The 26,603-nt window shown below is 40.5% G+C and overlaps 1 protein-coding gene across 8 annotated transcripts in view; it reads left to right on the forward strand.

Annotated features, from left to right (window-relative positions):
- Positions 1-6,273: 6,273 nt before the first annotated feature.
- HNRNPR (heterogeneous nuclear ribonucleoprotein R) overlaps positions 6,274-26,603 on the forward strand; it is a 57,294-nt gene continuing 36,964 nt past the window's right edge. For 4 of the 8 annotated variants that reach the window (XR_007408322.1, XR_007408323.1, XM_025446919.3 and 1 more), the window contains exons 1-6: positions 6,276-6,433; positions 9,752-9,920; positions 12,175-12,293; positions 12,925-13,032; positions 16,246-16,359; positions 25,769-25,945. Coding sequence is in view for 6 of the 8 variants with exons in the window: in XM_025446919.3 (XP_025302704.1) it covers positions 9,764-9,920; positions 12,175-12,293; positions 12,925-13,032; positions 16,246-16,359; positions 25,769-25,945 (675 nt within the window). In the remaining 2 variants the exon portion in view is untranslated. Of the gene's footprint in view, positions 6,434-9,751; positions 9,921-12,174; positions 12,294-12,924; positions 13,033-16,245; positions 16,360-25,768; positions 25,946-26,603 lie in introns of all 8 variants that reach the window. The other 4 variants (XM_035713100.2, XM_049105880.1, XM_035713101.2 and 1 more) reach the window with 2 other exon arrangements.

The following is a 26,603-nucleotide window of genomic DNA, read 5'->3' on the forward strand; positions in this document are numbered from 1 at the left end:
GAGGTGGGTCTCAATCCCAGGTCTCCAGGATCACGCCCTGGGTGGAAGGCGGCGCTAAAGCGCTGAGCCACCGGGGCTGCCAAAGAGGGAGGTTTAACTTAATTGGTTTTGATGCGCCTCTTCTGATTGTGTAGCATAACGATTAAGAGACTAGAATTTGGGGGCGCCTAGGTGGCCAGTTAAGCAGCTGACTTTTGGTCTCAGCTCAGGTCTTGATCTCAGGGTCCTGAACTCAAGCCACAAGTGGTTCCACTCAAAAAAAGAAAAGAAGACAGACGGACTAGAATTTGGAGTTACACTAGAGTTTGAGTCTCCACTCTAGCTTGGGCCTTAGTTTCTTCATCTGCAAAAGGGAGAGGATACATTTTGATACTTGCCTCACATACTGCCAGAATTTAAAAGAGGTAACCTGGTAAGTGTTTAACAAATGTTCACTAGTAGTATGAAGTCCATATAGGTATGATCTTTATGGGTCATTTTCCTTTTTTTAAGATTTTATTTATTTATTCATGAGAGACACAGAGAGACAGAGGGAGAAGCAGGCCCCTGGCAGAGAGCCCGATGCAGGACTCGATCCCAGATCCTGGAATCATGTCTTGAGCCAAAGGCAGAAGCTCAACTGCTGAGTCACCTAGGCGTCCTACATGGGTCATTTTCTTTTCTAATAAACCTACTCAAAGGACTGTTGCTTCCCAATGTTGAGACTTGTGAGGCCACAGTTGTGTTCTTAGATACTGTCATTTTTCAGAACAAGTTCCAATTGCATCGTGAAGCCGATGTGCAAACCATAGAAAACGTCATTATCTTATTCCATAGTTTGCTTGGGACTCTAAATAGTATCTTCTAACTTATCAGATTGACACTAATGATTTTTTTAAGATTTTATTTATTTATTCATGAGAGACACAGAGAGAGGCAGAGACATAGGCAGAGGGAGAAGCAGGCTCCCTTTGGGGAGCTCAGTCCAGGACTGGATCCCAGGACCCCAGGACCATGACTGAGCCAAAGGCAGATCCTCAATCACTGAGTTACCCAGGCGTCCCGACACTGATGATTTTTCGACGGGTAAAAATATGTACCCTACAAGCAAAGAAACTGTTGATGCTGAGAATTTATTATTTTTTATTTATTTTATTTTTTTAAAGATTTGTTTGTTTATTTATTTATTTATTTATTTATTTATTTATTTATTTATTTATTTATGATAGACATAGAGAGAGAGGCAGAGACACAGGAGGAGGGAGAAGCAGGCTCCATGCCAGGAACCCGATGCGAGACTCGATCCCGGGACTCCAGGATCGCGCCCTGGGCCAAAGGCAGCACTAAACCGTTGAGGTATCCAGGCTGCCTGATAATGAGACTTTAACTGAAAAGTAGCTTGGTGAAGTAGCTTTGAAGTCACACAGAGCTGTTTCAGTCTTGGTTTCAGCTGTGTGGCTTTGAGCAAATGTTTTAACCTCTCTGAGACTTGTTTCCTCAATAAAGTGGGAAAATATTATTTATCTTTAAGGTTTCATTTAAGGATCAGCAGTAATGGGATGCCTGAGTGGTTCAGTGGTTGAGCTCAAGTCGTGATCCCATGATCCTGGGATCGAGTGGTACGGAGCCTGCTTCTCCCTCTTCCTGTGTCTCTGCCTCTTTGTGTGCCTGTCATGAATAAATCTTTAAAAAGCTAAAAAAAAAAAAAAAAAAAAAAAAAAAGATCAGCAGTAGTGTATTTAAAATACCCAAAACACGGTAGGAGCTCAACTCACAGTAGGAGTGATTATTGTTTAAAATGTCTTGCTGGAAAAATAAATAAATAAATAAAATGTCTTGCTGGGGCAACCCCGGTGGCTCAGTGGTTTAGCACCGCCTTCAGCCCAGGGCGTGATCCTGGAGACTGGGGATCCAGTCCCACATCGGGCTCTCTGCATGGGGCCTGCTTGTCCCTCTGCCTGTGTCTCTGCACCTCTCTCTCTGTCTCTCATGAATAAATAAATAAAACCTTAAAAAACAAAACAAATGTCTTGCTGCTGAAGTGGAGATAAGCTTTCCATTTTATAGTGGCTCCAATGAATTTGAGAATTAGAAAAGAATTCAACGGGCCAGTGCAAGGATAATCTTCAAAAGAAAAAAAAATGCTACAAAAATGATAAAGGAGGCATGCAAGCAGGTCTTGGGGTAAATTGACTGCAAGCTATTGCAAGTCAGCCATATGGCACATTTCTCTCCCTCATCCCTCTCTCTCTTTAGGATTTTATTTATTTATGAGAGACAGACAGACAGAGGCAGAGATGTAGGCAGAGGAAGAAGGCTCCCCATAGGGAGCCTGATGAGGACTTGATCCCAAGAGCTTGGGATCACAACCTGAGCCAAAGGCAGATGCTCAACCACTTTGCCACCCAGATGCCCCATCTCTCTCTTTTTTTAAAGCTTGATTTATTTATTTTAGAACAGGGCTCAATCTCACGACCCTGAGATCATGACCTGAGCTGAAATCACGAGTCAGATGCTTAACCAACTGTACCACCCAGGCACCCCTGGCACATTACTTTTCTAAAAGAAGCATAATTGGGCAGCCCTGGTGGTTCAGCAGTTTAGCGCCGCCTTTGGCCCAGGGCGTGATCCTGGAGAGCCAGGATCAAGTCCCAGGATCAAGTCCCACTTCGGGCTCCCAGCATGGAGCCTGCTCCTCTCTCTGCCTATGTCTCTGCATCTCTCTGTCTCTCGTGAATAAATAAAATCTTTTAAAAAAAATAAAAGAAGCATAATCCTAGGAAGTATAATACAGACTTCAGCTCTGGTCAATTTGATTGAAGCACCAGTTTTGGAAATCACCTTAAATATAAGTTTGATAAAGAAAATGAAGTTTGAAGTTTTCAAGTAAAGCTGAGGAGTGAAGGGGCACCCTTCAGGGTAGCTCAGTGGTTGAGCATCTGCCTTTGGCTCAGGTCGTGACCTTGGAGTTCAGGGGTCAAGCCCTGCATCGGGCTCTCTATAGGGACCTGCTTCTCCCTCTGCTTGTGTCTCTGCCTCTCTCTTTCTCTCATGAAAAAATAAATAAAATCTTAAAAAAAAAAAACCCAAAAACCTGAGGAGAGGACTCCTTGGCACCTAATGTTGGCAAGGACTGGTTAGTGATGTCCTTCCTAAAATATGCTACACATGGTATTTGTTTTCCATTTTTCTCTCTATTCCTATGCTTCTTTGTTCCGTTCCCCTACCTGTGCCTTGGATAGCTTGTCCTTGTTAGTGGCAAGTGAAGGCATTTTGAAGAGGCTTAACTGATGCAATTGTGTTCAAAATCTGAAGGATAGACTCAGTGTTATAAAAGAGAAAAACATGATTTAGATTGATCTAAGGATCCAGTAAGAAGGGTTAATAATTTTAAACATTCTGTTAACTTCAGGTTTTAAGTCATAAAAGTCAAAGGTTCAATTTGAATATCCTGGTACCCTGTAATTGTTTTAATAAGAAAAAGCATGTTACTAATTATCAGCTCAGACTATAGGTTTGGTCTGTGACAGGTAAGGGTTGTAAAATGTCCTGGCTGCACTGTTACCTAATCTCAAAAGATTAGGGACGTAGCTGGAGTGCTCCCTAACAGTTCATTTTAAAATTATGTTTCTGTATCTGGCCCACTTTGTCAGCTTGAATGTAAGTTCTTGGAGCACAGAGATTGTGTTTCATTCGTTTTATAATTCCCTACTTTTAACACGGTGATTTGTCTGCAGAGAGCACAGATAGATATTTGTGGAATATCAAATTACCTCTCTCTCTCTCTCACATTTTTTTAAATGTAAAGCTCCAATGACTATATTTTCCAAAATAAAAAAAAATCAAGATAGTTGGTCTGAAAAGGTGGAGTATACGAATATTTTTTTCAAAAGACTTTGAGAGAAAGAGAAAGCTCATGTGCACGCATGAGCAGGGTGGGAGGATGGGGGCAGAGGGAGAGGGAGAAGCAGACTCCCTTCTGAGCTAGATCCCGGGACCAGGAGATTAGGATCTAAGCTGAGGTCAGACACTTACCTGACTGAGTCACTGAGGCGCCTCTCAAAATAGCATCTTCATTTTCACTAACTTCCAACTGAAACTTAGCATTTCCCCGCATTGTGAATGCAAGCAACGAATCACAGTAGAATTAGCAGTACCTTTCACTCTGTCACCAGTAGAGCTCACAGGCATTTTCATATCACATTATAGTTATCACGGACATCTTGAATATCATCTCATCACCGCTTTAAAATTTCAGTAGTTACTTGTTCTGCGGCAAGATCTTGACAGTTAACGTCTTAATAAAGAAAAAAAATTGTGGGACGCCTGCGTGGCTCAGCGGTTGGGCACCTGCCTTCAGCTCAGGTCAGGATCCTGGGATCCAGGATCGAGTCCCACATCAGGCTCCCTGTGAGGAGCCCGCTTCTCCCTCTATGTCTCTGCCTCTCTCTCAGTGTGTCTCTCATGAATAAATAAATAAATCTTTAAAAAAATTTGTATCAGAAATCTGTTCTTAAAATATATTTCCTATTGTATTTCAATATAAGGTTTCTTTTGCAATGCTATATATTTTATTTCAAAATCTAGAAGGGGGCACCTGGGTGGCTCAATCGGTTTAGCGTCTGGCTTCCTGAGGTCCTGGGATAGAGTCCCACGGCAGGCTTCCTGCTTCTCCCTCTGCCTCTGCCCCTCCCCCTGCTCATGTGCTCTCTCAAATAAAGAAAATCTTAAAAACAAACAAACAAAAATCTAGAAGAGATCCATACCCCGTACCAGACTGTACGCACTGGTGCAAATAGCACTAAAAAAAAAAAAAAAAAGAAGAAGAAAAAGAAAAACAAAAATAACAACAACAAAAACAAAAAGTTAAGAACCCTTGAGCTAGAGTCTAACAAGGTTTAAGCCTTGAGATCTCTCATGTCTACCATGCCCTTCCAGTGCTCCGTCCCTCGATTTGTATGAATCCTTTTATATTACTTCTCCAAAAGATCCCAGCAGTCGTGTAACTTTCACAACCGGTTACACAAAACTTGAATCCACCGAGACGTTATTTGCTCGGTACTGGGCACGTCGGTTGTTTTTGAAAAGGTATGATTTGAGAGAGAGAGAGAGAGAGAGAGAGAGAGAGAGTGTCAAGCCCACCACGCGGAGATCACCACTTGAGCCAAAGCCAAGAGTCTTTGGATGGTGACCAACTGTGCCACTCAGGGCCCCCCATAGTGGGTTTTTAATAAGTCATTTTGGGCTAATAGGTTCTGGGAAACTTCAGTGAATCTGGAGAGCCCGCAGGCCGCTGCTCGAGCTTGTCCAGCCCCTACGAGGGCCAGGGAGGCACTGGCTCCACAGAAGCGAGCTGCGGAGGCTGCGTGAGGAGGGAGGTTCGGACTGAGGCGGCAGCAAGCCAACCGCAAGGCTGGAGGGTGAAAACGGGCCTTAGGAGTAACAGGAATCCGCCTCCTCTGGGACTTGGCCCGTCTCCCCGCGCCGCTCTTTCGGCTCCACAGACGCACATAATCCGCCTCACTTCTTCATAAAAATTAGCTGCAAAGCGTGTGGGGGAAACGCTCCCCACTCCGGCGTCCGCGGGTTCACCGCGCTCCTGGGTCGTGCCCACATTAGCGATTTTCCCTCCCGTTCTGAGCGGCCCCCACGCTGTGTGGAGGGAGTCGGGGGTGGCGGGGGGGACGGACAGGCGCCCGGTCGCTCCCAGGGAGGCTCTTCCACGGGAGACTCTCCGGCCGGACGGCCAGCCGCACCACCCTCAAGTCGCGTTCCAAGCGGAGCCACCAGACGCGCCAGGAGGAGGCCCGACCGCGTGGCGGTGGGCGTGGCCGGGGGGGATCGCCGGCGGCGGCGGCGGCGGCGGCGGCGGCGCTAGGGGGGATTAGGGACGCCGCGGCGCCGGCGGAGGGGCCGGAGGGGCGGGAGGGCCGCGGCGCAGCGAGGCCGCGGCGGGCGGCGGGGGCGGGGCTCCGAGGCGGCCACGCGGCGTGGGGCCTAGCGTCTCGGGCTCGTCCCGGCGGCTGACGAGAAGCGAGGAGCCCCGGCCCCTCAGGGCCCGGCGCCCCAGCCGCCCCGCCTCGCCTCTCCCCGGGGCTCCACCACAGACCCCTTTGTGTTCCTGCCCCCGCCCCGGAGGCGCCCCAGCCGGCGGCGCTGAGCTCCCTCATTGGCTCAGCCGACGGCTTCGGCGATTGGCTCCCCCGTCGTCCGGCGTGAGCCCCTTGTTCTCGTTGCGATTGGGCGGCCGAGCCGCCCCTCAGGCCGCCGCGCGACGTGATTGCCCGGCCGCGCGGAGTCCCTGGAAGCAGTTCCGGGAAACCCCGCGTGCTGCCGGGATCGCGTCTCTGTCCATGAGGGGGGGAGGGGGTGGCGCGCGCGCCATTTCTAGTCGTTTTCAAAGCGCCTCGCGCTGATTCTCACGGGCCCGGCCGGCGGCCCCAGCTCTGCCCTGGTGAGTCTCGCGCCGGCCCGTGGGGGGAGGGGCCGGGAGCCCCGATCCGACCCGACGGGGGCCCAGCCCGGGCTCGGCGCCTCGGCCCCAGTTTCGTTTTCGCTCCGAGGCCCCAGGGTGGGGGTGGGGATGGGCTGGGGGCGGCTTCGGCCTGGTCCGGCCGCGCAGCGGAGGGCCCAGCCCCGCCGAGGCGCCTCCTCGCCCTTGCTCATCCTGCCCCCGCCCCGCCGGCCCCCGGCCCCCGCGGCCCGGCCCGCCGGGCGCCCTCCGCGCGGCCTGCCGGGGCCCGCCGCGTTTTTCCCGCCTCCGCCCGCCGCTCCACGCGGCCGGCCCCGTCCGGCGGCCTCGGAAGCCCGCGCGGCCCCGGGGCTGCTCCGCTCCGCGTCCGGAGCCGCTTCGCCGTGGTGCCCGCAGGCCTAGCCGCGAGGGGGACGTGCTGCCGACCGGGACGGGCCCGAGGGGTGGGGTGGGCAGAGGGCGGGATGCACGCCCCGGGGTTACCTGAGCCGCCAGAAAACTTTTGTGCGAGCCGGAGCCCGAGGGCCGATTCGTGTGGGAAGCCTCCCTCCCCTCCCCCACTCTGCATGCTGCGAGCCGAGATTTGAAGGAAAAAATGACTATTAGAGGCCGTGAAACTTAGGCTTCAGGCGGCGCCTGAGATGCACCGATTCCGAGAATGTCAGAGGCGCACTCCATTGGAGAGGCGATTCTTTTTCTTCTGACCGTGTTGCCAAAAACGTGAAACTTAAGGCCGAGGGGTTCTTGGAAAGGTTCAGTCCTTTCACACTGAGCTGTGAGATGTCTGCTGTCCTCGAGACAGGCTGAGTTTATGCCTCAGGAGTCAGTCGTAGGATAAGGGCTTGACGCTCCTGACCCAAGAGATGACCGTTACCCTCCATCTCGTTGGTTCTTTTAAAGCCCGTCTCTTCATACGAAGAATTTCGCACAGAGGTGTTCAGAAGAAGTCAGGGAGGGGCCAGTGCCGACTCCCCCCCCCCAAAAAAAAAATCTCCCAGCAGCCCTTTAAAAATCTCATTTAAAACGTCTTTTTTTTTTTTTTTTTTTTTTTTTTTTGCAAAAATGCTTAGATCAAAGGACTCCAGTCACAGGATATTTGCTGCATCCAGAAATATGGTTTGGCTGTTGTGGCATTGTGTTCAATTGACACAAAAGTTAAACGTTCTCAAAAAAAAAAAAATTTTTTTTTTTTTTAAATGAGCACATTGTATTTGGCTTGAAGAGAGAGGTTTTCCTTGATCTGAAATCTGAAAGGTTTTATTTTCTGGAATCTAATTATTTTACCTTTTTTTTTTTTTTTTTTTTTTTTCTGGCTGTTGTTAAAAGTTTATAAACTTTTTGACAATTTCAACCCAATTTCAGAATCAACTTGTAGGAGAGCCTTTGCAATGAAATGGCAGTCAAATATTTCTGTCTTGTGCTTAATACACAACTTGTCTTTTTGCTTTACACATACTTTAAAAAACAAAACAAAACATACCACCTTAGCAGGTGTTCATTGAACTTTCCTGTTAAAAATTTGCTTTCTTTCTGTGACTAATAGTATTCCCAGGTGCCATACTGTAAGGGTCTTGTGATACTGAGAACTTTTGACTTCTGATGATCTTACGGTTGTATTTGGGGGTGGGGGAGCGTGGGAAAGCAGAACTATATGTTCACAAAGAGATTTTGGACTTTAGGGTACATCTCTATAGAAGTAGGTTGTGTTAATCAGTAAACGTATTCATCTTACACTGTAAGTAGTTTCTTGATGAAAAGTGTGCCAGTTTCGAATGTTTTCGTTTTTGCCAGTTCATCAGAATTTGAGGCTTGCCTTGAGAAACATTTCTCCACCCAAAGTTTAACCAGAGTCTGCGTCTGTATAGACAGTAGTGGGCTATCAATCTTAATGTTTTGTAATCATAAGAAGTCATGATGTTTATCTTATTTTCAGAATAACCCTTTCTGCAGATTCCTCTCTCCCTTCTATTACCTCCTTCCCCTCAATCTTCCTCCCTTCTTCATTAACTTCAACTAAGTATCAGTGGACTTTGAAATGAAAAGTTGTTTTAGGTCAGAAAACTGCACCTGGTGCATTTGCACAGTGGTTATAAGCAATCTGGAAGTGTGGTTATCTTGCGAGTTTTAGTGTTTTTAGGAAGCTTGTATTTTCCTTATAGCTCAGTAGGTACCTTGAGACTCATCAAAAAAAGTCGGCTTCTTCTTGAGATCCACCTTCATGTCCTCTATTTCAGTATTTGTTGCAGTGTCTTTATTCTGCTTATTATCTTCATCACATTCACCACAGACAAGTGTACTTTAATTCTCTGTCTTTTGAGGCAGTATGGAGACTGGCCTTGTATGGGTTGTTTTTTTTTTTTTTTTTTTTTTTTTTTAATCTAATCTCTCTCTTCAGGGAGTTGGTCCATTTCAGCATTGTATACAGGTTGAACATACAAAATAATTTGGGTAGGTTGATCTGAGACATCTGACCTAAGTTTACCTTAACTAGGTAATGTTTGTTGAAACTATTTGGAAAAAGTTAGCTGTCCATTCTTCAATATGTTTTTGCAGCTTTATTTTACTGATATGAAAAATTCAATATGTACTTTTTTTTTAAAGAAGCAACCTCGATTATAGCTCACTTTTTATTTTACGTGGACTTAAAACAATCATTTAGCTTTTAAACTTGGTCATTTTTTCTTTTAAATCTGTGAATGGGAATAGTGAATTAATTTTAGAGCAAAAATTAATGTCAAGTTGTGTGTTTTTTTTGTTTGTTTGTTTTTAAGTGAGGCGGAGAAAACCCAAACCACCAGCATGTTGAACTAGAGACAGCAGAGCATTTATCTCACACCTACCCTAGATTTGAAGCAGAACTAGGAAAATTTGAAAGTCCTTAAACTTTGACTGAGTGGTCTGTGGGCGTTCATTCTGTTTCTAAATCAAACTTTTAAAAACTGTATAAGAATTGAGAGCTGATGGGCTTTTTAGGATTTTGTGGTGATTTGTTGATATGCTTGTCAGGACACAACAGCTGCTTTTGTTAATCAGCAATTCTACCTTCAGTGAATTCAAGCTTTTTTTTTTTTTTTTAACCCTGTGTACATGAAGTTCCTTAAAGATCTAATGCTTCCATGTACATTTTCTATGGTTTTACAGGATGCAAATTTAGGTCAGATACATCACAAAAGGCATATAATATTATTTTGATAGAGTTTATTAGCAGCATGTATACAAATTAGTTTAGATAAATCATGCATTGTCCTACAAACTAGTTATTTCTGGCTTAATGTAATATAGCTCCTGAATTTTTTCCAGCAGCATAATAAAATGGCTAATCAGGTGAATGGTAATGCGGTACAGTTAAAAGAAGAGGAAGAACCAATGGATACTTCCAGTGTAACTCACACAGAACACTACAAGACACTGATAGAGGCAGGCCTCCCACAGAAGGTGGCAGAAAGACTTGATGAAATATTTCAGACAGGTATAATATGCATTTCTTGTTTCTGACTGGTTATGAAAGTGAGGGCAAACCACTTTGAATTTTATAGATTTTTTTTAAGGTTAAATAATACTGTTTCTGATCTATGTAGAGCTGAATGTTTGTTACTTTCCCTTCATGGAGGGCATATTGGGTTTGACTTTGATATTCTTATTTCATTATTTTGAAGCCTTCTTAGTGTTGAATATGCAGTCTTAGTTGTTTTCAGAACAGTACATCAATTTGTCTTAGATTTACCACCAATTAAAATGTATGTTTCCACATACCAAATTTTACGTTGTTTTCTTAATTCTAAATCAGTCATCATTTTGCTTTTACTTTTCTACTTTTAGCTTCTTAAAGTGATTGTTAAATCCGCTTAGGTCTGATTAGGTGGCATAATAAGAGGACTGGTTAGACCGTATTGTCTGAAACGATAATAAATGTCAGACTCCTTGAGAGCTTGTGGCCTGTCTAGTTCCTAATAGACAGAAATCCACATCTCTCAGTAATCTGGAAGTGTTCGGTTTGTAACAGCTGCTTTTTTAAAAAAAAATCTCGAAGTCCCATGGATAAGTGCTTAAGCAAATTTGAATATCTTAATATGGTTGGTTGTAAGTGGTTTGAAGTTTTAAAGAGGGAGAGAAATATTTACCCTTAGGGAGTGTTGTTCATAAATAAATGTGTCCTCCCCCTTTGGGGCCATAGATGGAAACTTTCTTCCTCTGTGTTTTGTGTGCCTATCCAGATTCTGGGAGAGAGTATTGAATTGTCTCACAAATGTGTCTTAAGTACTGTAGTAACAAATATCTTTTTTTTTTTGTCCTTAAATTTTTTCAAATCTGAGAAGCTTAGGATAATTTTAGACGTTAAAATGACTTTCTAAAAATGACTCCTGGGTGATGGTTCCATTTGAAAAATCAGTCCTCAGGAACTTTCTGTGACATTCTGCCATAGAGTATTGGCAGTGATTTGCTCAGAGATGCTCTCTTGTAGAGTGTTTTGTTATTGATAAGAGGCTGATGGTTTGGGTGTAGGGTTGGATTGACAGAATGGATTGATGGGTGTCCTGAGTTGTGGCTTTGGGTGGTGGTATGGAATTTTGAAGTAAGAAAACTCCAAATATTTAGGGATGCTCATTTTGAGCTGTTAAAACAAATCATGGCAACATTTTCTTAAAGTAACTTTACAAATGGCATTACAGTTTAAAAAAATATTTATTGTACGGAATAAAGTTCTTTTTGGCTTTATCAAAATGGAGTCACTTTTGATGTTAGTTCATATGGAATTGGGGTTTTAATCTGCCAAATATTTCTATTTTACATTGGATCAATTCTGAAATATATTCCTTAGAGAGAAATACAACAGAAACTTAACAGACTTAAGAAATTACATTTTAAACTGAGTAGATGTTCTGTGTGCAGTTAATATACTATTATGAATAGAATGCAGTGCAAATATTTTCTGTATAGTTTACTTGTAAGTCCATAGTAAAGTTCTTAATGCCATTTGAAGAAAAGTCATTATTGACAGTGTTGTGAATGCCACAGCATCTTTTAAATCTCAGCTTGACACATCAGAAGAACAAAAAAAAAATGCCTAAAAATACGACTTTCAGAATTGATTAATCAAGCTGCACTTGCTTTTGTAGAAGAGTTTAAAATTATGCCTTTCCACATTCTGATTGCAGCAAAGTGGATGCTCAGATAAATGCATTTCGTTTTCTCTTTGGTGCTAAGGAGGGAAAGCCTTTGATACCTTTTGGAGAGTGGAAAGAATTATTTAGTACAAATGGTTTCTCTTTTTCTCCCACCTCTTGTGTGGTTAGCAACAACTACAACAGTCCATATAATTTGAAGATTGATCCTTGGGGAATATAGTGTATGCTTACCATTCTAACAAATCAGATTTTGTTATATTAATCCTTAATCTGTAGTACACTGTGTACATCAGATTTAACTTCCAGTTTTTCAGGAGGGGAGGGGAAATGGGACTAGGATTTTTGTGGGATGTGGGGATTGAAGTTCATGTTTATAGGGCTTGAAATTCATGTTTGACATTTTATCTTTTACTTTCAAATTTGTACTCTTGACGTTTCTGTAGAGTAGTTGTATAGCTGCCTGTATGCATATTAAATGAAAACCTAGTTTGTTAGTAATAGTGCTGAATATAACAATTCTTGGTTAAGCGTTGATAGCACAGTTTAGGTTATCCCCTTTGTTGCAATAACATTACTCCTTTTCAATTTAATTTTTAGGATTGGTAGCTTATGTCGATCTTGATGAAAGAGCAATTGATGCTCTCAGGGAATTTAATGAAGAAGGAGCTCTGTCTGTACTACAACAGTTCAAGGAAAGTGACTTATCACATGTTCAGGTAAGGCTATTACTAGAAATGCCTTTGAACAGCTAATGATCTGATATTACTTTGCCATTACTTTTTTCCCTGAAGACAAGGGATTTTTGTTTGTGATCGCCTCTGCTTCTGTTTAAAAAAAATTAGTTTAAAGAAAAAACCCACTTACGGCAGAGTTCTCAGAAACACAACTGTAAAGTAAAATCTCACCTTACTTTTTGCAGTAAGTTACTTTAAAAACTTAAAATCGAAGTCGGTTTGCTGATTGTTATTACTAGGTTTTTATGGATTTAAATTATTCAGATTTTAAACATTTTTGGGTTATCTGATCTTTTTATTATCTTGGAGGAAAATAATGTAGGTAGGAGGAATTGTTTTTGGAATGCCTGGCAAATATAGGCTAGATGCATTTGAATATCTGCGAGTGGAAGACTTTTGCCAGTGTGGAAGGTAAGCTCCCGAGGTCTTGGCTATCTTACTGCTGTCTGCTCCAGTTTCTGGCACATAGTAACTACCCAGCAAATACTCGAGTGAATAAATGAGTAAATATTTTGTTAAAATACTGGTCTTTTGAAGTTATAAATTAATTATATATTTGACCCTTCAGTGACTCCTGGTGATTCTTTTTCATTGAATTACTTGCCTGTTCTAGAACAAAAGTGCATTTTTATGTGGAGTTATGAAGACCTACAGGCAAAGGGAGAAACAGGGGAGCAAGGTGCAAGAGTCCACAAAAGGACCTGATGAAGCAAAGATTAAGGTAAAACTTGACTTGGGTAGTTGTAATGATAATAAGCTTAATGATGAGATTGAGTGTTTCTTTTCATGTTTCTTAGATACAGTTTTTATAGTTCCATTTTTTTTAAGCTAGTGCATGGAAATGAGATAATTTAAGGAAAATTACACAAGAATTTGGGGAGCAAACATTCAGTTGTATATTTGGCAGAAAACCCTAATTCAGACCCTTGCTTCATTACTTGTTCTGGCTATGAATGAATGATACATGTTTATTGATGATTCTGATAATAGCTTTTTAGATTAACTTAGTCATGTCTCTTGGTTTGGTTGTTTCTAAGCACTTTCTCTCTCTCTCTTTTTTTTTTTTTCTCTTTTTGGTAAAGAGGTGTTTTATAACTACTTTTCTTCTGAATTTTTATTTACGTCAGTTTCATTATTTATAAACTGGACATAGGAATAGGTACCTATTCCCATAGAGTTGTGAGGATTAAAGCAATTAAGATATTTCAAATGCTTAGAGTAATGCCTGGAATGTGCAAGAACTGTGTATCTAGCACCAATTTCTATTATTATTATTTAGATAAGCTGTTCTGCAAGGTAAATGTAGGGCTTTTGGTGAAAGACCAGTGAACCTAATTCCTTATTTAGGTGGATATTGATGTTTTGCCACAGTGATGGACTTTTCAGATTTAAATAGTTATTTAATGAAGTTGTTTGTACTGTTTTGTTTTGTTTTAGATAGGAAATAGAACTTGTAGTTTCTGTCATATAATAGTTACATAGAGCTCCTTTGTACCTTTTCCCCTCATCTGTAAAATGGCATAACCCATTCTTACATTTTTATTTTTTTATTTTTTATTTTTTAAAATATTTTATTTATTCATGAGAGACAAAGAAAGAGAGGCAGAGACACAGGCAGAGGGAGAAGCAGGCTGCAAGCAGTCCCACCTGACGTGGGACTCGATCCAGGGTCTCCAGGATCACACCCTGGGCTGCAGGCGGCACTAAACCGCTGCGCCACCGGGGGGCTACCCCATTCTTCCATTTTTAAAATAAATATGTGAAAATTCTGTTTGAGATAATAGTTTTTTTTTTTTTTAACTTAATGTATTGAATAGGCCTATGTTACTTCCCTAAAGCTGGATCTTTGCTTTTGGTAAGGTATATATTGTATGTATGATACATGTATATTACATTTTAGACAAGTAATGTGTTGAAATGTAATACATAGATGTGTGTATATTCTATATTAGGAGTAATTTCTGTGCTTAAAATTAGAGCAGCTCTTTTTGTGTCAAAGTTAGAAAAATAGAGAACCCTAAGGTGACTCTGGCATCTCAGGGTTTCTCCAAAGATACTTTTGAAGGCACTAAACTTGGTGATGTCTAATATCTCTTGTTGCTTTGACATTGTGTATAAATCTTCCTCATCTTAGGATGGTATTATGTCCAGATAAACCCACCCGAGGTTGATGAAATATCCTAAGTTGAAAGTCTACCTAATAACACTTAACCTGCCAAACATTATAGCCTAGACTACCTTATTATTATGTTTTTTTAGCCTAGACTATGTTTTTTTTTTTTTTTAATTTTTATTTATTTATGGTAGTCACACACACAGAGAGAGAGAGAGAGAGAGAGAGAGAGAGAGAGAGGCAGAGACACAGGCTGAGGGAGAAGCAGGCTCCATGCACCGGGAGCCCGACGTGGGATTCGATCCTGGGTCTCCAGGATCGCGCCCTGGGCCAAAGGCAGGCGCCAAACCGCTGTGCCACCCAGGGATCCCTAGCCTAGACTATGTTAAACGTGCTTCAAACACTTACATTAGCCTATAGTTGGGTGAAATCACCTAACGCAAAGTGCATTTTATAACGACGTGTTGGATATCTCTTGTAGTTTATAAAGTTCTGTACTGACAGTGAAAAACAGTGGTAGGTATGGATAGAGAATGGTTGTAAGTGCATTGGTTGTTTACCCTTGTGGTTGATTGGGAGCTAAGCCTGCCTGCCATACCCCAGTGTCACAAGGGTATTGTCCTGTATATTGCTAGCCCTGGAAAAGATCAAAAATCAAAATTTGAAGTGTGATTTCTATTGAATGTGTATCACTTTCATACCATTCTGAAGTCAAAAAATCATAAGTTGAGTCATCTAGCTGGTTAGGGACCATCTAATTTTTTAAAACATGAAGTATAAAATTCTTGCCTTTTTTAAGTAGATTTCATTTTTTTCCCCCATTGTGTCTGCTCTGCCGGCCTCTCAAGGGGCAAGAGCTTTTCTTAGGGAAGAACTTTTCTCCATTATCTCCATTCTCCTATCTCTATCAAGATATCTCTTGATATCTAATATAATGTGAAGAAGGTTGGTAATCCGGAAACATTAAGGTTTTGTTTTTTGAAACCTGAGTATACTCATTTGATAATTGGCAAATATTTTGAGTCTGTGTCGTGTGAGAAATGTGTCTGGTTCTTATAGAACTATAGATGCAGAAGGAGTACAAAACAAAAGGATTAAACAAAATAAAGGTTAAATTACTTGACTATAATATAAAGTCATAGGAAGAAGTCATAGGAAGATGTGAGCAATAGTGAATGAGAAGCTGCATGAAGGAGGTAGGACTTTGGATTTTTTTTTTTTTAAGATTTATTTATTCATTCAGAGAGAGAGAGAGAGACAGGCAGAGAGAGAAGCAGGCTCCATGCAGGAAGCCCGACGTGGGACTTGATCCGGGGTCTCCAGGATCACCCCCTGGGCTGCAGGCAGCGCCAAACCACTGCACCACCGGGGCTGCCCGGACTTTTGATTTTTTAAGGGTAGAGAACATTTTATTTGAAAAGAATCACAAGTATGGTATGTAATGGGAACAAGTGAAGGAAGGCTCTCTCATTGAAATAGAGAAGAACGCAAAATGAGGAATAATGAGTATATAAGTATGAATGGGTAGCCTGGGGCCAGCTTATGTCACATTTAATAATCCTTTTCTGTTCTCATTCATGTGAAAAAACTGTTACGCGCTTAGAGATTTAATATGTCTACAGTTGTTTCCATTAAATATATGGAAAGGAGCAGTGAAATGAAGTGGGAGCAAAATGTGTGAGTGGTACCAGTATGAATTTTGACACTATTTTATGTAACTAAGATACATAGCCTAAGATGTCGGGGTATCTTTTGGAAAAGATTAATATACTGATGTGTGATACAATATTCAAGTATAAACAGATGCATCATTATCTTTAGGCATTGCTTGAGAGGACTGGCTATACTCTGGATGTAACCACAGGACAGAGGAAGTATGGGGGTCCTCCACCAGACAGTGTATACTCTGGTGTGCAACCTGGAATTGGAACAGAAGTAAGTGTTCTTCAGCTGCTTGCCAAAATCTTTCTGGTTTGTAAATTATTCTGTCTATTGTGTGATGGAGAAGAGTACTTGATTCTTTTCAAAATTTAGCTATAATTATTTTCTTTGGATATCCATTTGTATTTTACTGTAGTCATAAGCAAGAACCATGTGACTAGTAGATACCCAAACACTTGGTAAAGGAATGTAGAGTTCTTGGAACGGGTTGCTAAAACCATGCAAACAGCAACCCTATTTTAGGTGCTGGGGTTGAGGTTACTAAGGAGAAGCAGTTACTTTATTCTGTTTTTGTTTTATATCAGTAATTTTGAACAGTGCTTGTCCTCCCTCCTTGGCCTTCCCCCCATCACATAAAGGGTACTCAGTATTTGCTGAGAGATTTATTGATGAAATTGGGTTACACAAGGGAAGGATGTAGAATCAGATAAAAGTTCAAGCACATTGGTCTGAGCAAAGATGCAGTTTCTCCTCCATCTATGCCTTTATGAAAGTTTCTTCATACTTTGTTAGTCAAGTCTACTTTTTTTTTTTTTTTTGGAGTTCAATTTGCCAACATATAGCATAACACCCAGTGCTCATCCCATCAAGTGCCCCCCTCAGTGCCTGTCACCCAGTCACCGCCACCCCCCGCCACTCCCTTTCCACTACCCCTTATTCGTTTCCCAGAGTTAGGAGTCTCTCATGTTCTGTCTCCCTCTCTGGTATTTCCCACTCGTTTTCTCTCCTTTCCCCTTTATATTCTCCAAATGAATGAGACCATATAATGTTTGTCCTTCTCTGATTGTCAAGTCTACTTTTTAAAGATTTATTTATTTTAGAGAAAGAGAGTGTGCACATGCACAGGGGCAGGGAGGGCGCAGAGAGAGTCCCAAGAGACTCATGCTAGTGCAGAGCCTGACGCAGGGCTTGATGTCACAACCCTGAGATTATGACCTGAGCCAAAACCAAGAGTTGGACTCTTAACTGACTGTACCACCCAAACGCCTCACCAATTCTAATCCTTTAAATGGTCAAAACTGTGCTAAAATATAAATTTACAGCAGGGTCTTTTCTGATCTCATGTCTTTCTTTTTTTTCTTTTTATTTAAAGATTTTATTTATTGAGAGAGAGTATAAGCAGGGGGTGGGGCAAAGGGGGAGGACCTGGGATCTGTGAACCATGCAGGCACTCCTGGTCTGGTGTCTTTCAGGTAGCCAAAAGCAGAGATTATTATTATTATTTGTAGTTTGTGAGTAAAGACATTACCAGTTAACAGCACTTTTTAGATTTATATCAGAAATAATTCCAGTGTATTCTTTTTATACAGAGTTTACATTCCTTGGTCTTTGGTTCCTGAAATTCTTTTAAGCATTATTATAGTTAATATTCTATTTCTCAATATTTATCAGTATTAAAGGAGACTCAGAATTTTTATTTTTCATGATACTTAAATCAGCTACATATTATTGTTTCAAATCTCTTAAAAAATATTCTAAATTACTTAATGTTCCATAATTATTGGTATATTGGTAGAGTTGGAATTGGAAGGCAAGCCATCTAAGTTTGTTAAAGGAGCAAATGTCATTGAAACATAGTATACAATAAATAGTATTTTGGTGTCTCTCTCTCTCTCTCTCTTTATTTTTATATTATTTTTTATTTTTAAGTAATCTATACCAAAGTGGAGCTCAAACTCACAACCCTGAGATCAGGAGTTGCACTACTGACTAAGCCAGCCAGATGCCTCAAGCCATCCTTCGTTTTTATTTTTATTTTATTTTATTTTATTATTTTTTTTAATTTTTATTTATTTATGATAGAGAGAGAGAGAGAGGCAGAGACACAGGCAGAGGGAGAAGCAGGCTCCATGCACCGGGAGCCCGGGACTCGATCCCGGGTCTCCAGGATTGTGCCCCGGGCCAAAGGCAGGCGCTAAACCGCTGCGCCACCCAGGGATCCCCCCATCCTTCGTTTTTAATGTTCTGCTTAGATCTTGAACTCTTGCAGATTTCATTTACATTTTAGTTATTTTTAAACAATATATAGTTCAAGTTTCTTTTTTTTTTATTTATTTATTTTTTTATTTATTTATGATAGTCACAGAGAGAGAGAGAGAGAGGCAGAGACACAGGCAGAGGGAGAAGCAGGCTCCATGCACCGGGAGCCTGATGTGGGATTCGATCCCGGGTCTCCAGGATCGCGCCCTGGGCCAAAGGCAGGCGCCAAACCGCTGCGCCACCCAGGGATCCCATAGTTCAACTTTCTTACTCAAACTATGCCATATGTATTTTTTTCAAATGGTTTTAAATTGTTTGCTTACTTAAGCCCTCTTATAAAATAAATTAAAAATGGAATAGTCTTATTTCTTTAGTTATAAAATCCTTAGGAATAAAAATTAAGTCTGTGTGATACTGTTAATGTTCTTTCCAATGTCCAGCATAGCCTGGTATAAAATTAGTTGGGTGCATCTGTTTCATAATTATAAAAATAAACTTTTTTAGTCCATTAGATTTTTTTTTTTTTTAGATTTTTTATTATTTCTTTATTCATGAGAGACAGAGAGAGAGACAGAGACATAGGCAGAGGAAGAAGCAGGCTTCATGCTTTGGGGGAGCCCGATGTGGGACTCGATCCTGGGACTCTAGGATCACTCCCTCAGCCGGAAGCAGACGCCCAACCACTGAGCCACTCAGGTGTCCCTTTTAGATTGGTTTTATTAATGAGCTCATTAGTGGAGACTTTTTAAGAGTTTTAAGTTTTTATTAAGATTTTATTTATTAGAGCACAGGCTGGGGAGAGAAGCAAAGGGAGAAGGAGACTTTCCGCTGAGCAGGGAACCTCACGTGTGGTGCTATCCCAGTAGGACTTGAGCCAAAGGCAGATGCTTAACTGAGTGACCCACCCCTGGAGATTTATCTTTGTTTTATATAGATAAGAAATGAGTTTGTTAGTGCTCTTTTAATATTTCACTTAAAGCATTTGAACAATTTAATAGAACAAACTATTTTGAGTATCCAATTAGAAACAAAGTTGGTATCCTAATTGTAAAATATGCATATTTTCTTATATTGCATTATCTTTTTAGGAGAAAGATGCTTTTTCCTGTATGTTGATTATTGTGGCATACAGCAAATAACTTTGCAGTGAAATCCTATATGAGCCTAAACCACTCCTATCAAGCAGTTTGTTACAACCAAATCTTAGTGTAAAGGTTTGGATTCTTCCCATAAAGTTAAATTCTAGGAGATTTGGCCTATACTTATTGGAAATTTTTTGTTGAAAGTTTTGGTTTTTTAAAGATTTATTTATTTTTGAGAAGGGGGCAGGTGTGCAAGTCGGGGAGAGGCAGAGGGGGAGAATCTTCAAGCCCACTCCATGACCCATGAGATCATGACCTGAGCTGAAACCAAGAGTCAGACACTTAACTGATTGAGTTGCCCAGGTGCCCCTAAAATTAAAGTTTTAAGAAATCAGAAAAAAAGGTTTTTCATATACCGGGTTGCTAATTTAATAAATAAGTTGGTTTTAGTTGGTGTCATTTTTGATGTAGTGAGGTTTAAGTTTTTGTTCTTTATATGTTTCACTAGTCATTTTTTAAACGATTTTATGTATTTATTTGAGAGAGAGTATGAGAGAGCATGAGTGGTGGTGGGGAGAAGGAGAGGCAGGCTCCCTGATGCAGGGCTTGATCCCAGGACTCTGGGATCAGGACCTGAGCCAAAGACAGACACTTAGCTGGCTGAGCCACCCAGGTGCCCCTATACTCATTAAAAAATTTTAGCTCTTGATTGAGGAAGTTAAAATTAGTGTCAGTGCTTGAGACTGACAAATTATGAGAAAACCAAGGTTTCATCTTAGTAAAATCTGTAAATTAACCCTATAAAGGAGCACTTCTTTACAGACATTGTTTCTAAGTATTGTCCTGAGATAAGAAACATACAAGAAGAAAAAAGAAATATATAAGAAAGATAGGTATTAATTTTGAAGGTATTTTTGTATGTCTGGGTCCTCAGATCTAGTTTGGTTATGGTATCTTTGTATTCTTCAGCTGGCACTATAAATCTATTTTGGTTAGCAGCCTCTGCTTTTATTTGTTTCCATTATAATAAGAAATTTTTATTTTATTTATTTATTTATTTATTATTTTTTTTTTTTAATTTTTATTTATTTATGATAGTCACACAGAGAGAAAGAGAGAGAGGCAGAGACACAGGCAGAGGGAGAAGCAGGCTCCATGCACCGGGAGCCTGATGTGGGATTTGATCCCGGGTCTCCAGGATCGCGCCCTGGGCCAAAGGCAGGCGCCAAACCGCTGCGCCACCCAGGGATCCCGAAATTTTTATTTTTAAGACTTTATTTATTCATGAGAGACACGGAGAGAGAGGTAGAGACACAGGTACAGGGGGAAGCAGGCTCACTGCAGGGAGCCCGACGTGGGACTCCATCCCGGGTTCCTGGGATCACGCCCCGGGCTGAAGGCGGCACTAAACCATTGAGCCACCCGGGCTGCCCAAGAAATTATTTTTTTAAACAGCCTATCACTGATGTTTTGTAGAGGAATTCGAAGGAAATGATAGATTGAGATTTAATTCTTTGGTATTTTAACTAATGGAAGTTTTAGAGAACCAGTGTATTTAACAGAGTTGTAGAAGTATATGACTTAGTAGTACCTGAATTGAATTATGTATAGGGAAGAACTGCTGTGTTTGCAAAATAGCAAATAGGAGCTGGATAATGGAAGAGCCCTAGTAGATACTCAAAAGACTAAACTGCTGCCTCTTTCCTCCCAGAGCCTCAGAGGGCTTTCTCTGTTACTATTAGAGTATTTGGTAGTAGACAACCAAAACTATTTTCAAGCTCTGATGCTTAGTGAGTAAAGAAAGAACTGCTGTTATGGTATTCATTAGATTCTGTTGTAATAGAGGCAGGGGGAGACTTACCTCTATATGCCTGAGTGCTTACTCTGAACAGTTCATACAGAGCCAAAATGGCTCAGGCATCAACAAGTTAAGAAAAGGAAAACATTTCTATTTTGTTTTAGTTAATTAAAAATTGAGCTTAGAAACTTGAAGGAATGATGCTTAGTTTTGAATACTGTTTATTTTTAGCCTTTTTAAGTTATTTAAGTGTCCTGTGTTAAACTGATCTTGAAAATCTTGAAATGAAGCCATATTCTGCTTCTCAGTAAACCAGTATTTTTAACCTGTTTTTTCTTGGACCCCACTGATTATAATATTGTTGACCGCAGATTTGTCGGTTTTTTCTTAAGTAAAACAGTATTCTTACAGGGAATCTGTAAGTTAGACTTGTAACATTCAAATGATACTTTATATATAGAGTGCAAGGAGCTGGCTCTTATGCATTTTTTTTTTAAGATTTTATTTATTCATTCATGAGAGACAGAGAGAGAGAGAGAGAGAGAGGCAGAGACACAGGCAGAGGGAGAAGCAGGCTCCATGCAGTGAGCCCGACGTGGGACTTGATCCCAGGTCTCCAGGATCAGGCCCCAGGCCAAAGGCAGCGCTAAACCGCTGAGCCACCCAGGCTGCCCCTAAAGTGTAGATTTGAACCCAACATAACTTAAAACTCAACTATTTCTCAACATCCTTCCTACTTTCATAGTTATCAATCTGTTACTCTATGCTGCCATCATCCCATGCCTGGATTGCCTTGTGAATCTGACTGGTTCCCCATAAAATCTATTTTCTACCTAGCTGCTAACCTTTGAGAACATGTCATACCTAGTCACTGGTCAGTTTAGAACTCTCCAATATCTTCCCAACACATTTGAAATAAAATGCAAACTCTTAACATGGTGTAACTTAATCTGTCTGGCCACTTTTCTCTTTCCCAACACTGTCTCCCATGTGGAGTTTTTTCCCAGTCACTGTCCTGTTTGCTGTTGATCACATATATCAAGTGTACTTCCATCTTTGTGTAGTTGTTCTTTACCTTTGAATGTTCTTTCCTCAGATTTTTTACTTAATTTTCTGCTCTAGGCCTCAGTTCAAATTTACCTGTTCAGGGAGATTCTCCTAATTAAAATACAACCTCTTTTCATTATTCCCTTTCCTTTATTTTTCTTAGCCTTTAATACCTCTTGAAATCATATTTATTTTTTAAAACTTTTATCTCTATATATAATGTATAAGCCTCATGAATGCTTAGACCTTGTTTGTGACATTCACTCTATCACTAGAACTTAGAAAAATACATAGCATGTGTGTTCAACTTATAGGGAATTCCATGTTTCATGAAAAGTTTGGACATGTTCTATGAGTAGTTTGGAAGTTAGTTCTTGTATAAGCTAGGTATTATTTATTGGAACAACTTCAAGCTGATATTTATTTATTTATTTATTTATTTATTTATTTATTTATTTATTTATTTTTATTTATTTATTTATGATAGTCACAGAGAGAGAGAGAGAGGCAGAGACACAGGCAGAGGAAGAAGCAGGCTGCATGAACTGGGAGCCCGACGTGGGATTCGATCCCGGGTCTCCAGGATCGCGCCCTGGGCCAAAGGCAGGCGCTAAACCGCTGCGCCACCCAGGGATCCCTCAAGCTGATATTTAGAAGATTAGTTGGGTATGGATAGGAACGGGAGGGATTTAAAGTATCAGAGATTTTTATTTAAAGTATTATTTCCTTGATCATCATGAGGGATAGACGGAGCAGCAGAAATTAGGTTCTCCCAAGAGAAATGAGGAAATCAGAGAAACTGGTTGACAAGGGTGAGTTTTACTTATTTTGATTTTTAGAAAAAAGAAACATTTGTTATAGATCTATTATATCTATGGTAGAATATTTAGGAAATATTACAGAAAAAAATAAAATTCATTTTTTCATGCATTGATAAACCCATTATTAGTATTCAGATACATATTCATATCTATACATATCTATATTAAAAAAACAAAAATTGGCATTGCTACTTATTGATGATTTCAGGTAAAATCAAGACAACCAAGAGGAAATGCTTAATAGGCAGTTGGAAGTATAAAATTAGGTCTTTGGATGTTGTAGGTATGAGAGATGACTATAGATATAGATTTGAGGAATGTATATGATCCTTTTAAGTGAAGGAAATGAAGGAAACACATGGAAGATAAGGAGGAACATGAAGACTATTATTAGGTAAATAAAAGAATCACCGTAGAAAGGATAGAGAAATAATTAAAGGTGAAAAGACCAGGCTAGACCAGGGGTTCTAAAAATTGAAGAGAAGAAAATCTTTAGGAGGCAGCATCACCATTGTTAACACTTATGGAGAAGACAAGATGAGACTGAGGAAGAAAAAGCTTGAATTTAGTCATTTGAAGTTCATTAGTGACATTTGGGCATACAGCTTGAGCATTAGAGGAAGAAGCCAGTGTTCTAGTGAAAGAGAGTGTAGATGCCAAGGGCCCTCCAGAGTGAGTTTTTGTTAGAAAGATGGTTCTGTAAGGATACCACACAGATGATGCCTTAGATGTCTTTTACTTCTTTGTAGCTACACAGTGCTAAGGATATGGTAGATGTGTTGGATAACTACAGGAGTGAAATAAAACAGACATGACCATGTGTTCAAAGCATTTGAAAGTGAAAGAAAAGATAAATGAACAAAGTAAAGGTTTCTTGTTTGCATATTGTTGTGTTATGGGAGATTTGGCATGTTTGGAAGGATATACTGAGCAAAATAGGGGAGGTGAAGAAATAAAAATTGGCAATTATTTCCAGAAGAATGTGGTTAGAAGAAATGGGCTTAGCTGTTATGGTTATCAGAAACTTAATATCCAGTAATATTTGGGCATCTTTTGGATTGCTGTGTCATTAATCAGGTCATTTTTCAGAATATGAAGTGTTGATGTAGAGGAGTTTCACCATAAAATTCATCTCTAATGCAGACACTGACTTAATCTTTATGGCTGTGTTTGGGGGCGCCTAGGTGGCTCTGTCAGTTAAGTGTCTGACTCTTGGTTTTGCTCAGGTCATGGTCTAAGGGTTGTGAGGCGGAGCCTGGCAGGCTCCCTGCTCAATGGAGTCTGCTTGAGATTCTCTCCCTCACTTGTGCTCTCTCTCTCTCTCTCTCTCTCTCAAAGAAATAAATCTTTATTTTTAAAAAGATTTTATTTATTTATTCATGAGAAACAGAGAGGTAGAGACACAGGCATAGGGAGAAGCAGACTCCATGCAGGGAGCCCAATGTGGGACTCGATCCCAGGACCCCAGGATCACGCCCTGGGCTGAAGGCAGAGCAAAACCGCTGAGCCACCCGGGCTGCCCAAGAAATAAATCTTTAAAAAAAGACTATGTGTAGATTGCAAATGTTTTAACATAAAAGATCATCTATAATCTTGCCGACATGGTGGAAACTTGAAGAAAATTGTGGTCTGATATTAAATACTGAGAAGGTTTTTTTTTTTTTTTTTTTTTAAGATTTTTTTTTTTATTGGTGTTCAATTTACTAACATGCAGAATAACACCCAGTGCCCGTCACCCATTCACTCCCACCCCCCGCCCTCCTCCCCTTCTACCACCCCTAGTTTGTTTCCCAGAGTTAGCAGTCTTTATGTTCTGACTGAGAAGGTTTTTGATTGTTTAATTCTAACGTTGTATATTATAATTTAATCCTTATTACATAATTTTTTTAGTAATTTTTTAAAGATTTATTTATTTGAGGGGGAGAGAGAGTGTGCATGTAGGGTGGAGGGGCAGAAGAAGAGAGAAACTTAAGCAGATTCCATATTGAAGCGGAGCCCATTGCAGGACTTGATCTCATGACCCTGAGATCCCAATCCAGCTGAAATCAAGAGTCAGATGTTCTGACTGTGACACCCAGGTGCCCCTAGAATTTAAAAAACTTGAGGAAGACCACTTCAGTCTTTATTCAGTTACTGTTTTTAGGGGCACCTGGGTAGCTCAGTTAGTCAAGCAGCCTCCTTTAGCTCAGGTCATGATCCTGGGATTGAGCCCCACATAGGGCTCCTTGCTCAGGGAGGAGCCTGCATCTCTCTCTCTCTCTCTGCCCCTCCCCCCTACTTATGCTCACTTGCTCTCCCTCTCACCCTCATTCTCAAATAAATCTTTAAAAAAATAATAACTGTTTTTATGAAAATGCAGATATATTTCCCAAAGATTCGTACATGCCATTTATTCTGTGTTATTGTGAAAAAAAGGTAAACTTTAAAAATAAAAAATTTAGTTGTACAGATTTTGCACACTCACATTAGTTTCCATTTTTCAGTGTGGAATATTGTTCTATGTTAATGATCCTAAGGTCATTATAATAAATGTTAGAGTTAACTGCTAAAGATTTAAATTGTCCTCATTCCTCCTTAGCTATCTTTGTTCCTCTAGCCCCTTAGAAGTAAGGTAGTTCGGCTTTATGGCTCTAAAATGCTTACTTTGGGATTCTAATACTGAGATTTTATTTCAGGTGTTTGTAGGTAAAATACCAAGAGATTTATATGAGGATGAGTTGGTACCCCTTTTTGAAAAGGCTGGTCCCATTTGGGATCTACGTCTTATGATGGATCCACTGTCTGGTCAGAACAGAGGGTATGCATTTATTACCTTCTGTGGAAAGGAAGCTGCACAGGAAGCTGTTAAACTGGTATGTGATAAACAAATACCCACTGTCTAGTGGTAAATCACCTCAATTAAAAATGTTTGCAGTTAACATTGTTTCATTTTCTTTAGTTTTTGCTTTGAATGATTAGATGTTGATACATTTGATATGTGATCTTTGTTCTATTTTTCCTGATTATAAGAGTAAAAAGGAATGAAAATACCCAAGAAATAATGTGTTAGAGAAAATCTCCCATAATTTGAGTAAGTTATTTATTAGACTGGTTATATCTAAAGTTTCTTTTGAATATTTGGCTTCTGCAGTTCCCTCTTTAGATTTCAGGCAAAAAAGATGTGAATTGTTACTGTTAAACTTTAGGACAAGATTCTGAAAGGTGAAATGAAGGTTGGGATGGATTCTGGGGAACATAACTGGGTGACAGTGACTCTTAGAACACAATTCAGGAAATGATTGAGACTATTTTTGTTACAGCCTAATAATCATAGTTTATTTTCTAAGTTTTTGCCTGTTCTTTCTATCTTTTGTTTACAGGCCCTTCAGTCTTCTCTGTCTTCACTCTTTCTCTCCTTTTATACTAGTTGAAGGGCCCATCTTCTGTAATCTAGTAATTTCCTTTTACCCTTTGTACTTAATAGTATAATAGTATTAGTAGTAGTAGTAGTACATTGTAACAGAGTTGTGT

This window comes from Canis lupus, chromosome 2 (assembly GCF_003254725.2).
Source record: "Canis lupus dingo isolate Sandy chromosome 2, ASM325472v2, whole genome shotgun sequence".
Classification (NCBI taxonomy): Eukaryota; Metazoa; Chordata; class Mammalia; order Carnivora; family Canidae; genus Canis; species Canis lupus.